The following is a 14,412-nucleotide window of genomic DNA, read 5'->3' as shown; positions in this document are numbered from 1 at the left end:
ACCAACATTGTTAAACAGTTAGAAATCAATTGAATTTCTTGGAATAGGATCATCCTTTTTTTGTCGTGATTCTATTTCAAATTTGTGGGAATTAATATTGTGATCATTTAAGGGAAAAGTTAAGTCTAGTATAGTCCATGTTGCTATTACTTAGATCCTAGCCACGGCTTTGGTCTTGTGGCTTGTCATTATTCGAATTCGACGATCTCCCATCATTTTAATTTAGTCTTTGTTGTTATCTTGGTATCAACATCATGGAAATTCAGTGAAAGAGTAATCAAGGGAACTAAGGTTGTAACGGTAATCAACAGAATGTAAACCAGGGACAAAAACCAGACATGGAAAACAGACACACACAACAAAGTAACCAAAGAGCAATCAAGGGAACCAAGGTTATAGCGGTAATCGAAAGAATGTAATCCAGGGACAAAAACCAGACATGGAAAACAGACATACACAACAAAGTACATAAAGTAACTAAAATCATACATACAAAGTAACAAAAGCAAATGAGCAACTGGGAGCATGGACCAGGTGCACCGGTAGGGTAAGCGTCCTCTGCTTTTCTAGAAACACCCGCCGAGTTGCTCATATAAAAACAAGTCCGGGGTAGACAAACGAGGAAAGGAAAACTATGACCCATTGAATAAATCAGTTTTCATGGTGCTGATGAATACACCATAACAATCCACGAGTTCATGATGACGACCATAAAACTGTAGTGATGACTTAAATCTTGAAACAACATAAACCTGTTCCAGAAGCCTATTTGTTAGAGTTCTAGCGCGATACAAAAAGTCTGTGTAGTTTCGGCAAGCTCTGCCATAACGTATGAGTTGTGATATGAACACTCCATACGCAGGAGCCGAAGGGATGTTGCCACAGGTGAAAGGAAAGTTGACAATTCTGAATGAAAATTCATCACATTTGTCGTAAAGTGTGGTCAATAGTTTTCCTTTATCATCGATTTCTACGTGTAGGTCAAGATATGAGGCTGACTGCACAGTGTCTGTAGTATCCTTTATCTCAAGTTCTTTTGGGTAGATGCGATGTATCAAATCCCCGAAATTAGGATTGCTTAAAGATAATACGTCATCTATATAGCGGAAACGGAGATTGAAGGATATATCCAAACTATATTCTTTCTTTCTGATCAGATCAGCTATAAAGTCAGCCTCATAACACAAAATAACATAAATAACACAAACAAAGTAACAAAAGCAAATGAGCAAGCACCTTAAACTCCATTAAAAACTGGGAACATGGACCAGGTGCACCGGTAGGGTAAGCGTCCTCTGCTTTTCTAGAATCATCCACCGAGTTGCTCATAGAAAGTCTAGTTTGGGGTAGTCGAAAGAGGAAAGGAAAACTTTGACACGTGAAAAGTTTGTGTTTGAGTTTGATATTTATTTTATTATTATAAGCTTCTTAAATAAAAAAAGTTATAACAAAATTACTGTAATTATAATCGCAAATCGAGACAGGAGCAATTAAACAATAAAGAGTGGCACAAACAAGAATACACCGGAGAAATTAAATGCCACAATGTTTCTGACATGCTACTGGTATTTCAAATTGAAATGGGGTGTAAAGTCTGTTTTAATGGTTAAACAAACCTTTCGCACTTCCACATTGACCATGGTAGTTGCGATGAAACTAATTGTTGTTATGATAGGAGTAATAGCAGGTAGAATAATAATAAATTCTGCATAAGCCACTACACGGCTAAAAAAAGTTTAAAAAACATCTGTGCAATTATTTGTTCCGATGCTACAGAAGAATCTGCGATAAGGTCTCGATCTCAACAGAAGAACTTTTTAAGATTGTGGAAAAAGGTACATTTTTTCTTGTATGTAGAGTAAGTCAGATAATGAGATCACGATGGCATATTTGACAATCTACCTTCCTATTTTATCGTTTCTAATCAACTCTGAGATGTAAACCCAGTATACCGGCGACGCTGGTATATTGCAGCACATATAAGGAAAGTGAATAATTTGGGAATGAAAATAGTCATATACATCAAACAATGGTAATTGCAAATAATGCTTTATCAATATGGTTTCTCGTTAAAAGTACACAAATAAAGTTTGTTGCATTTTACCAATATAAGTACAGTGTACGATTTCAAATGTTATTGGTTTATGTGAAAATCATGTTTATACGACACCGAGTCTTAGGAAAGAGTTGCAGCTGCAGTTTTTAAAAATCATTTTCCCACTTATTCATGCTCTGTCAAATGCTATATGATCGAGTTATGTCCACTAATGTTGAGTTAAGTTTAGTGGAAATCCATCTCTATTGTACTGAGAATTGGACTTCCTATATATTGGAAGAATCAATACAATTGATACATCATCCCACTATACTATATCTGTGTCTATACAAGACTGAAATATATCAGGGCGATTCTCTGGTTTTAATTTTCAGTCATTTATTCTTCCTGGAGTACAACAAAGCAATCTACATGTAAATGCGCAAATGGGAAAACTATGAAACTCCATCGAGTAAGTATTTCTAAGAATCACGCAAAATTGGGAAAAAATCAGATACATGCATGTCACCGAACTGACAATATAATTTCTACATGAGATTTTTTACAGAGTTATCTGCCTTTAAATGTTCATTTTAAGTACATTTCAATGAATTTATAACTCAATTAAACAAAATGATACGAAAAATCTTGTTTCTTTTACTTGATTCTGAAGTTGCAAATAACCAAATTAAATCATCAAATTGGCGGGTTTTCCATACAATGTTTCACCTTCTGCCCGATACTTAATTCATATGTATCAAAACGAAGAGGAACTAGATATACCATTTTTTTCTTTATAAGAGCTTTACTTTTCGACTCAAAATAGAAAAAAAATCAAACTGCATAAAACATTGTGTAAAGTATCACATCAATGATTTTCAATAACATATATTTATACTTATTGCAAACGTTTTCTATTACGATAAAAGAAAAAAACAAATCTGCACGTTGATTATTAACTGAAAGTTTTCTAAGGATGTTCTTCATGGCACAGGGTTAATTAATTGTTATTTCGCAAATTGACCGAGAACAACACAAAATGTCACTGCTAAGATAATTACATTACTACTGTGAAAGAAAAAAGAGATAGTTAAAAAGTATTAAGATATGAATGAAAGAAAAATCGAAAAGCTTAACTTAATTGGTTTTACAGCCGAAATACATATACAATCTTATTTGATATTAAGTTTGTCTTTGAGGGGCGTAGCAATGTGTACTCTATTTTATTATTCAAAGAGAATATGCCTGACTTTCTGTATATGTAAATGCTTTGAAATATGGTTGACTCAAAACTTTTCCCCGGAAATGACCTTTTAAAAAAGAAAGTAGGAGTATTTTAGTAGTATAAATTCCATTAAGTAGGTGCGCCATCCTGTTTAAGAAAAACACATTTTTGCATGGGTTTGTTAAATCTTTGAGCCCTTTCCTGGTAAAATGTAAGTGAAAAAAAAAAGATCGGTCAGTGTACTCGTATTTGACATATTAGCATTTTGAATTTTGGTGGGAAAGGGGCTCTTTTTATTTTTTGTAGGTTTTGTCTTAATAGGTTTATTCTATTAAAAACTTTGAATAAATAACAAGGATTCATAAAAAAAACTTCTAAAACAGCATTTTAATGTAAGTTAAATAAAATCATGATAAGGTAGGTGGTGGTCCCTTTACCTTTTATCACATTATCTTCCCTGTTTCAATTATAATTCGATGGAGCAGTGCAGAGAATAGCCATCACATTCTGAGACGTATGTATAATATTGTTTTCTTTTCTAATGCGTATCGTTCATCTTATCCTTTATCCTGCATAACAATATCTATGTGAGCTATCCTTTATCTACCATACATCGTGAATTTAGATACAATCCTAGATATATCCTACGAGGAGGAATGACTTGGCCAGTGGAAGCTATTTTTTTATGAATTCTAAGTGGCCGAGTGGTCTAGGGACCAAACATGGAAAACAGACATACATAACAAAGAACATTAAGTGACTAAATTAATACATAACAAAGAACATTAAGTGACTAAAATAATTCATAGTAAGTAACAAACGTAAATGAAGAACTCGGACTCCACTACAAGTTGGGAGCATGAACCAGGTGCACCGGTAGGTTGGAACTGTCAATTTTTGACGATCCCATTTTACCAAGCAAAATGAGAGGTCATACTCACTATTGGAACCATTATAATAAGAAATAATAGTTATTCAAAGTAAGTTATTTACAACAGACAGTTTCAGTTGTTTCATTTCAAAACATGTGTTCATTTTGTCTAAATGATATTGTATTTTTCAATTGCATCGCCATATTTATCAGAATATGTCCTAATGACTATAATAACGAAAATGTCTCTTGATATTTGCAAGTATAATTTATAATTATTCCCATCATAACCAAGGGCTTAACCTTTTTGAATTATTATAATCTTCATTACTACTCTGGGAATAGTCGTGTAGTCAATTGAAATGCACTTTTGCAGTATAAAGATAACATAAAATTATACAGCATCCTTACGTATCAAAACTTTTTTATAGAAAATTGCTTTGTTCATGTATTAAGAAAATAAATTTGAATCAAGAATTCCTAATCGTGTGCTTTAGCATATGTATACTCTAAATGACGCGGGGGAGGAAGGGGTTGAAAATATAGATTAAAGAGTAATCAAGAAAACCAAGGTTATAGCCAAAGAATGCAATCCAGGGACAAAGACGAGATATGGAAAACAGACATACACAACAAAGAACATAAAGTAACTGAAAAAATACATACAATGTGTCAAAAGCAAATGAGCAACTCGGACTCCACTATAAACTGGGAGCATGGACCAGGTGCACCGGTAGGGTTAGCGTTCTCTGCTTTTCTAGAAACACCCACCGTGTTGCTCATAAAAAGTCAAGTCCGGGGTAGACAAAAGAGGAAGGAAAACTATGACCCGTTGAATAAATCAGTTTTCATGGTGCTGATGGATACACCATAACGATCCACGAGTTCATAATGACGACAATAAAACTTCTGTAGTGATGACTTAAATCTTGAAGCATCATAAACCTGTTCAAGAAGCCTATTTTTAGAGTTCTAGCGCGATACAAAAAGTCTGCGTAGTTTCGGCAAGCTCTGGCATAACGTATGAGTTGTGATATGAACACTCCATACGCAGGTGCTATAGATATAAAAAAAATACCGAAATTAAATGCAAACTTAAGGCAATACACAAAATCTATTGTCAAAAGAAGTAAAGTCGATATAACAATTGGCAAAATCAAGGAAAACAACGGAAAGTTTAAGATGATCGCAAATCTGACTTGAAAATGACCTTTCCGATTGAAGCGGTTAATAAAACCAGATTTTATATTTGCACTAAATCCCCTGCTTCTAAAATTATAGACATCTTAAAATGTACAGTTACAAGGAAATATCAAGAATATACCTAAATGTTGTTCCCAATAATTCAAATTTTCTTTAGAATTATAGTGTTCGCATGAAATAAACAAATATATGTTTTCGTAATAAACCGAAATCAAAGGTCTTGTGTTCAAAACTTAATGTTGATATAGAGGAAAAATGCAATTGAAATAGCCCAAACATAGGCTTAACTATAGAACTTATGAAAATGACATTCTTACCTTAACAGTATGCTTCATAAACAGCTTGAATATGAACTTTGCATATGTAGTTAAGTATTCTACTTTTTGGCTATAGTTTTTGAAATTATAACACAAGCATAAATGCATGCCTCACCTAGCCCAAAGGGCCACGTGAACTATTCCCATCACTTGGCATCCGTCGTCGTCGAGACGGTTTACATTTTTTAAATGTCGTGTCCTAAAAAACTACCAAACAGATTTCAATGAAACTTGGTAGCATTGTTGCTTATAATGTGTTGCACAAACTTTCTCAATTGATGTCTGATCGCTCAAAACATAGCTGCTCCTTTATAATATACTATAGAGGTCTGAAATTTTCAGGAAGATGTATCTTATTGAACTGAATAAATTATAAATCTAAGATTATTCCCATCTACCTTGTACAGTCTTTGAAATATAGGAAATATGTTGTCCCTGATTTAGCATTTTTAATAATTTTTGCGATTTTCGTATTATTATTTTTCAAAATCCTCTTCCATGAAACTACCTATTTTCCATGAGACCAAACTTGGATTGGTGTTCTTTATGTTATCTTGTCCATAACTGATGTAGACATTTTCAATCCGTCGCTTTAAATCGGCATTGTTACTTACAATAGACCGTAAGGGTCAAACAGCCGCTTTTTGCAAAAATGTAACAAAGCGTTATATTAAAATGAATTTAGGCAGGAGGTGAAAAAGTTGTAGGTAAAATAAAATCTATCTACGACGATTTTTGGTGTAAAAACCATTTGACCAGTGTTGTTATTGCTTTTTTGTTGCCTTTAAGCTTTTATTTTCAAAACTTGATAGGGTTAATGACTCAATGTCAAAGCTTACTGCTACAATACAAAGTCGTATTTTTTGGCCAATATTTGGAAAATGGAAGTAAAATAAAAATACGTTAAATTAAAATTTTCCCACAGAAAACAAACAATGTGGACCCCTTAAAAAACTCACGAACACATATACTCTGTAAAAATAAGCAATGTCTGCCAAGAAAACAATCGTGGTGTTAATTTCAGATGACAGGGGGAGGTATGGCAAAAAAGTGCACGTCTGTCATATTGGAAACTGACATCCCTTGTCAGTGACTTAGGCTATGATGACGACCACATATCTCTTGAAGTGATGTCCTAACTATATGAGAAAAATTGATTTTTTTTCAGTAAAAATTTTATGTAAGTTCTTTAGCCATATCGAGAGATCAGTAAGTTTTTACACATTTTATACAGAACGAGTCTTGACAAACACCGCATACACTGGAGCATCGTATTCACTCCAATTAGTATTTTAATGCCTAGGTTAAAGTTAAATTTCTCAACGAAAGGTAAAAAAATAATAATATGGTAATTATTAACTTCATAAAAACTCTCAATTTAGCAAACTAAAAATTATCAACAACTGATGTACATGTACATAAGGAATCAACTATACTAGCGACAAAAGGAATAAAATCGTTTTTCCAGCTAAATAAAAAAATGAATAGACTAACCTTGTAAATAACGTAGTAAAACACACATAACAGATCCAAACAAGAAGTTTCTCATTAACAAGGGTATCAGCGTGAAAGGCATACAGAAAATGGATAGGAGTAGATCACTAATTGACAAATTCATTAAGTGTACGTTAGTAACAGTTCTCATTCGTCGGTTCTGTACTAAAGTCATAATCACAAATGAATTTCCTAAGATTGAAATGATGAATATTATCGAGTACAACGGTATCCGGATCTCTCCGTTGGTATCAAAGGGAACCGATCTTTTCCTTAACATATTAGTTATGTTTGAAAAGTTTGAAAAGTTTGACATTGTCATATAATTTCTATATTATTTTCTCAAAATTTTATAAAATCCATATGTTGAATTAAATAAAGTTTTAAATGAAATATCAACCAAGTTTATAAACCCTTCTACTAGAATACAACCAACTTATAACCCACAATCGTAATAGAAAAATTGGAAGCAACGGCCAATCAATCTGCTTACATTCCAATCATTAAGCGACCACATCATTAGTTCACTTGCGCAGAGTCTTTTCCTCCTTATCAATTTGGTGTTATTGGATTCCCTTGTTGTCATACCATCAGTGTGATGTCATTTTAGTTTGCCGATTAATGTCATAACATTGATAGAATTGAAACAAAATTGTCATCACAGCTTGGGATACATCATATAAAACATTGGTTTATGACCTTGATCGAACACATGCATGTTTTTTTAATTATTATTCATTGACAAATATTTTGATCTCCTACAATTATTTTCCTGTAGATCGTGAAGTAAAAGCAAAACAATTAATACCAAAATTACATAGTTCTACAAATTAAATATAATTGTTTTGATACACAATTGAAAACTTGTTTAAGCTTGTGTTGGTTTAAATTCATTAATGATTATATATTCGGGAACCGACCAATAGGAGAAACATACATTGTATTTGAGGAAAGATTCAAAACTTTAGACAAAATTGATCCTTTGAGTTGTTGTCAGATAGAAAGTTGGATCCTATAACAGTGTTATTTAAAATTACAAACATTGTATTAACCATTACAAATTCTTTTTTAAACACTATAGACTTCGATAGATTGCTTATACAAGTTCTTATTAACAGCCCAACAATTTTGGAATTGAACAATATTACACGTTTCTTTTGCCAATTCAATTTCCATTTCATCTAAAATTGTTTTAATAGGTTTAAATAAAATGTTCCCTTTAATAGAGTAATCAAGGCAACCAAGGTTATAGCAGTAATCAAAAGAATGTAATCCAGGAATCATTGTAACCAAAATTTAAGCTGATATTAAAAGAATGTTTTCTAGGGACCAGATAAGGAAAATAGACACACACAACAAAGAACATTTAATAACAATATTAATACGAAAAAGCAAAAAAGATAAATGAGAAACTAATACTGGAATGCACCGGCAGGGTAAAAGTCTTCAGCATTTCTAAAAACACCCGCCGAGCTGCTAATAATATATCAAGGAAAAGAAACAATTACACGTTGAACAAAAAAGATAACAAAGACAAAGCTCAATATCTTAATTCAAATTCCAGGCAACACTGAGGTGACAGAGCTGTACAGTTCAACTTCAATGATAACTGTCTTAAGATGTCATATTTGATGATTGTAGGAGTTTAGTTCCACACTGAAATCTTTTTAAAATACAACTTTATACTAAAGAATAAAAAAAACATTTTTTAAAGATTTTCTCGTCACATAGCAGGTCATCTAGAACTTTTATTCTTAGAAAGTAACTTATTGACTAAATACACGAAATTAAAAAGGCTTAATTAAACACGGAATAAAAAATATCATCTTAAAAGGAAATGGAAGGTAAAAGTGAAAGGTGAAATGAATGTTACGCAAATAAATGATAGCGATTAAAATAACTGAAGCATGATATACTTAAGTTAAAAGTAAGACCTTTATTTTAAATGTTTTTCGAATAAAAAAAGAAAACCTAGGACACATTGTTTCTATTATAATTGAGACGGTTTATATTTTTGTATATCAAGATGTCACACGGCTAAAACATTAAGTGAAAACTTAATGAATAATATGGACAAACCAAAGGGGATAATATCCTGTTTCAAAAGTTTTTTGCCAACAATGCTTATCATCCAATCAAATATTGAAGTTGCAAATATTGATTTGTCTTATATGCAATTCAACATGAACTTTTGTTGGCTGTATACAAAAATGTACATTCTAACGCTTTGGTGTAATTGAGGTTTTTTTGGTTTTGTTTTCTTTTACAAAGATATGAAAATTTATCACTATATATGTTTACTCGTATGTTATGTCTTTTTAAACATTTTTTTTTATTTTACCTGATAGACAATAAGTAATACATAATCCTTGTTTGATGCCATGTTCCTACTTGATAATATTTAAATATTTGGTCACAACTGTCGAAAATGACTTTATCAAACAGTTACACAAAACACAATTTTAAACAGTAACGTTAAAAAAAGCGACATGGATGTCACATCTGATGGACACGATAAAAGTAAAACGAAACGACCAAAGAAGGAAAACTACAGTCTTACAAGAATAACTGAAAACTGAATCAAAATGTTAAGAAAGAAACGAAAAACAAAACGAAACGAAACGAAAGAAAAACAAAACAAAAACAAACAAAAACAAAGAAAGAAAGAAATAAACAAGAAAAAAAACCAAAACAAAAAACCCAAACAACAACAACAAAAAAATAAACAAAAACAAAACAAAACAAAAAAAGTTAGTAAATCACACATTAAAATAAATAAACAACGAATAGTTTAAAAGTAACATTTTATGCTTTCTTTTTTCACCAATATTTCTTATGACCTTTATTTCATTGACAATATCATACATTTCCTTCTACAAATAAATGTACGGATGTGAATTTCATCCTCAATTAATGATAATGTCGCTTGTATAGTACTCTTTGAAAATTGTATTTTATCTTTCACACCATATTACAGATACTGCTTCCAATGGCATTGTACCGTACTGGGTATTTATTTATTTACTGCTTAATCAGTTTTCTTCTAAGATATGTTTGAGCTTTCATATGAAATGAGAACTTTCTTCGCCTTATGTGTTTTAGCATTAGGAAAAACAGTTTGTTATTGCTAAAAAGAAATTCACATGAATGATTGGGAAATTGGTGATATTTAACAAATGTTATGGAAATGTAGCAGTCAAAAACTGGTAGCCGATTATTGTACAGTACTTACCGACACGACAATTTGTTTATTCAAATAAACTCATTTACTACATCAAGTGTAAACAGTACCTTTTTTCATCAAATTATATTTCATATTTAAAGACAAAATCAGATGTCTAGCTAACCTTGTGATATCTGGACAGCATTATGAAATATTGTATATAAAACCAAGTTCACCATTTACAGTTACATTGTAATTTAGCATTAAAAAGTAAACGAACGATATAAAAGTAGGAGATGTGGCATGATTGCCAATGAGACAGTCATTCGAGTTTACCTCGTAAGGTTGGTCATATAAACCATCATGCAAACATTAATCAACATTTAGTTAGAGGTGGTCCCAATGAATTGTAAACTTGGGTTGTAATGTAATTCTGGTAGACACTAAGATTTTTTTATTGTTTTGTTTAAAAGTCTCCTATTACAAAGTAACACCTCAACATCAAATGAAATATACAGCATAAAAGTCTGTAACTGCGTTTATCCTTTACGTTTCTAAAATTTGGTTTTTTCTATGTTTATTGTTTTATTTTTTTAGTTAATGAATTGTTTCAAAGCATTTCTACAATATATTACATTTTACAACTATTTGATAAAGGATAAGACATTCTACCCCACTAGAGTACCTGCTTCTACCCTGTACTGTCCATACGGTAGTAAAATTATTAGCTTCTTAAACGAGTGCGTATTGGAGTTCTGGGATATCTTCCACGCATGTGAGAAATTCCGTCTTTTCCCGAGTGGAGCGTACCATTATTCACGAGTACAAGAACCTACCTCTTTCGTATAAAATTACTTAAACTATATAATGAATGTCGTTGACAAACGAAGGAAGTAATGCACTTCTGTAAAAATGTGTGTCATGTCACTAAAAATAAATACCAAAAAATAAAATCATCAGTAAAATAAATTATTGTATGCTTACTAAGAATTATAAAATAGAGACGTAATTTATGTGGTTCAATAGAAGACAGTTTCGAAAGATTTTTCTGAATTATGGTACTATAACGCACTGCATTATTGTTTTAAGGAATATTGTTTTAAGGGTCACGTGCCACTGTATTCATTGGGCTGTCTTACTGGAAATTAATAAAAAACAGTTGCTCAAGTAAAATATTCAACCGAAAAATGAAACAGAAGAATATTGAATTTTAAGATATAAAAAGACAGGTTTAAATTACTTTACAACTTTAGGTTATGAACACCGATGTTTGACATTATGACCAGTATTATCTTAAATTCGTTTAAGGACACACACAAATTTTAAAATATGGTATAGAAGGAAAAGCTTGGGCCGTTTTCATTTGAATGTCATACAACGCAGTAAGATGAGATTCATGCAAATTATCTTTGACGTTTACCAATAAAACTTTAACCAATAAAAAATAATTTCATGTAAAATTGTCTTAAATAGAATAATTAAAGTTTGTTGACGCATTTCTCGATACCGCATGCTGTTTATTAAAGCATTTTTGTGACTGCCTTATAAAGTTACATCATACACATCATATTACAGTCAAGGGAAGTAAAACTGAATACTTTACTTAATTACCTTTGTAATATATTTCTAATAGATAGAAAAGTTTGGTGGACTTTCTAGGTAAACTCTATTTTGTTAGTATGTTACGTACTTTTTTAGCTTACAATCATCGGTATTAACAGTCTGTACGGATAAATCTTGACCATAGAATATAGAAGAACGCGAAGATTATTTCATTAATCAATTGACCCGAATGCATTAAAGTGTCAAGGAAGTACAAGCTTTGCTTCTAATTCCACATCTATGCAAAGTTATATGTATCAAATATCCACCTTTGTGAGTTTCGAAAGTCTTATTTACAACATATTATGTTCATTCAGGCATTGTCTCTCATTGAGTATATATTTTGAATAATGTAATTTGATAAAACTACATTCTTTTTATTTCTATTTGTAGTTTGTCAGCCCGAAGACGGGTGTTTTCATAAATTATTCATAAGCAAAAATTATTAGTCAGTAAAATAAAGGAAAAATCTTCATGGTTCAAAGAAAGAAAATATAGTTTGAAAGTGCACGCATAATTCAGACAGATCGAATATAAATGTACGGAAATGTTTTTGAAATAGTTTGTCTGATGCGATTATAATTCTTTATAAAATGAACATACTTGATTCTTATTGCATTACCTGAAGTCTGGACATGAACATGCATTTCGAAGTTAATGTTACAAAATAATAAAGCCATTCCATTGTTCATTAGTTTGACATGCCAGACAAAAGTCGAAATGAAATAAGAGTTATTTTGTTGTCATTTTTCGTTCAATCAAATAAGAGTGGCAGCTCATCAAATTTATGTGGACGTTCTGAAAATCTTTTGTCTTTTAATGTTGTTAGACAGACTATTTAATGCCATTTGAATTAATATGATATTTAGGTAGATAAATCTAATTTTGTGCCCTTTTTCTTTATTTTACATAGAAATAATTTGGATTTTTTTTACCATTTACTTTATTGAGTGAATTTATGAGGAGGTTTTCAATAAGGTTAGATCTAGTATTTCGTTCAATGACTTTTTTATGTTATTTACAGTTTAGATCTTGCTACTATTTTCCTGATTTGGTCGGATTTTTGTAGCGAGAACAAACATCATTTATGCATTTGCTAATTAGATCACTTACAGTTTAATCCTATTGCCCTTAATTCGTTAAAATCATTCATTATTTTCTAGTCACAATCAATTATTTATATCATAATTAGTAAAAACATATCATCCCATGTAATATTTTAAGAATTGTCATAATTGAGGTAAAATATCAAAAAAAAAAAAAAAACAAAATTAGAATGGTAGATTAAAAAGGAGTAATGAAGGGTAGACAAACGAGGAAAGGTAAACTATGATCCGTTGAATATATCAGTTTTCATGGTGCAGATGGATACACCGTAACATAACGCTGTTCCAGAAGCCAATTTGTTAGAGTTCTAGCGCGATACAAAAAGTCTGTGTAGTTTCGGAAAGCTCTGGCATAACGTATGAGTTGTGATATTGTTGTACGACAAGACACTTGTCATGTATGGTAGACAATGTTTTTGCTGCATCGGGGTCTTTGAAAACCGCCTTAGCACTCATTGACTTACTTAAAACTTTCATTTGTTTCAAAACTAAAGACCTCACGGCCTTTAACAACTCTTACAGAGAATCAATGTCTTCTTGTTCTCGTTTTATACATTTTCTTGTGTAGTCCTCTACGGCATCCTTAAGAACTCCTGTAACGACGTGACCAGAAGGACCATATTTGAATGGAGAGTTGTTGCAAGAACAGTCAGGTGGTTTAGCCTTGAAGTCCTCAATCTCAAAGTTCTGCAATAGCTTTTTATAATTGAAAATTTTGGATGCAATGGATGAAGTATAGGAATATGAAATAATTGGTTTCGATTTATCTTTGAAATATGGGGGAATTTTGTTGGTAACGTTTTTGTGATGGAGGATGTTAGCCAAATTAATTGCATCTATACCTTTGTTGACAAACGGTAGTGGAAGAAATGATCGTTTTTCTTCATCTTGACTTTCCACAAAAACTGATTCAAACAGCCTGTGGAAACCAATATCCAAAATGATGGCAACAAGTCTGTATAATAAGGAGATGGGGTTCGAAACAGGAATGTCAAGTCTTGTTTTGTTAAGAGAGTATAGTAGAGTGAGAGGAATAGACTAAAGTTTGGTTCTAATGTGATGAAGTCCAAGAGGTTTTTGTATAAAAGGAAGGAGACCATCTATTGAGACATCATGTAACTTAGGTGACGTATAGTGGCGATGGCCATGACTCCTTTCCCGACTTGGAGTTTTGTCAAATAAATTTATCACATTTATGCTATTGTTATATTGGCTTGAAAGGTTTTGTACACTTTTGATGTTGTCATTACATCCTTAAGGTATTGCAGTACCTAGTCTGCGTATCCAGTACTCCTCTCTTTCCCTACGATAGTTTTTGCTTAGAACGGGACTGTTTTTAGCATGGTATTTTTTTTCCTAAAATACGAACATTCATAGAAAGGATTGAATGATCTTG

At 31.8% G+C, this 14,412-nt stretch overlaps 1 protein-coding gene across 3 annotated transcripts in view; it reads right to left on the bottom strand.

Annotated features, from left to right (window-relative positions):
- Nucleotides 1-14,412, bottom strand: part of LOC148604148 (cholecystokinin receptor-like) — a 101,450-nt gene that overhangs the window by 12,943 nt on the left and 74,095 nt on the right. The window contains exon 1 of one of the 3 annotated variants that reach the window (XM_088549856.1): nucleotides 7,146-7,525. The exons of the other annotated variants lie outside the window; for them this stretch is intronic. Within the exon in view, the coding sequence (XP_088405982.1) occupies nucleotides 7,146-7,467 (322 nt within the window). The 5' untranslated portion in view covers nucleotides 7,468-7,525. Of the gene's footprint in view, nucleotides 1-7,145; nucleotides 7,526-14,412 lie in introns of those variants that run through there. 3 annotated transcript variants of the gene reach the window in all.

This window comes from Perna viridis, chromosome 10 (genome assembly GCF_037379345.1).
Source record: "Perna viridis isolate PV_CMFRI_1.1 ecotype Kerala chromosome 10, ASM3737934v1, whole genome shotgun sequence".
Lineage (NCBI taxonomy): Eukaryota > Metazoa > Mollusca > Bivalvia > Mytilida > Mytilidae > Perna > Perna viridis.
This window is presented reverse-complemented; position numbering and strand designations above follow the sequence as displayed.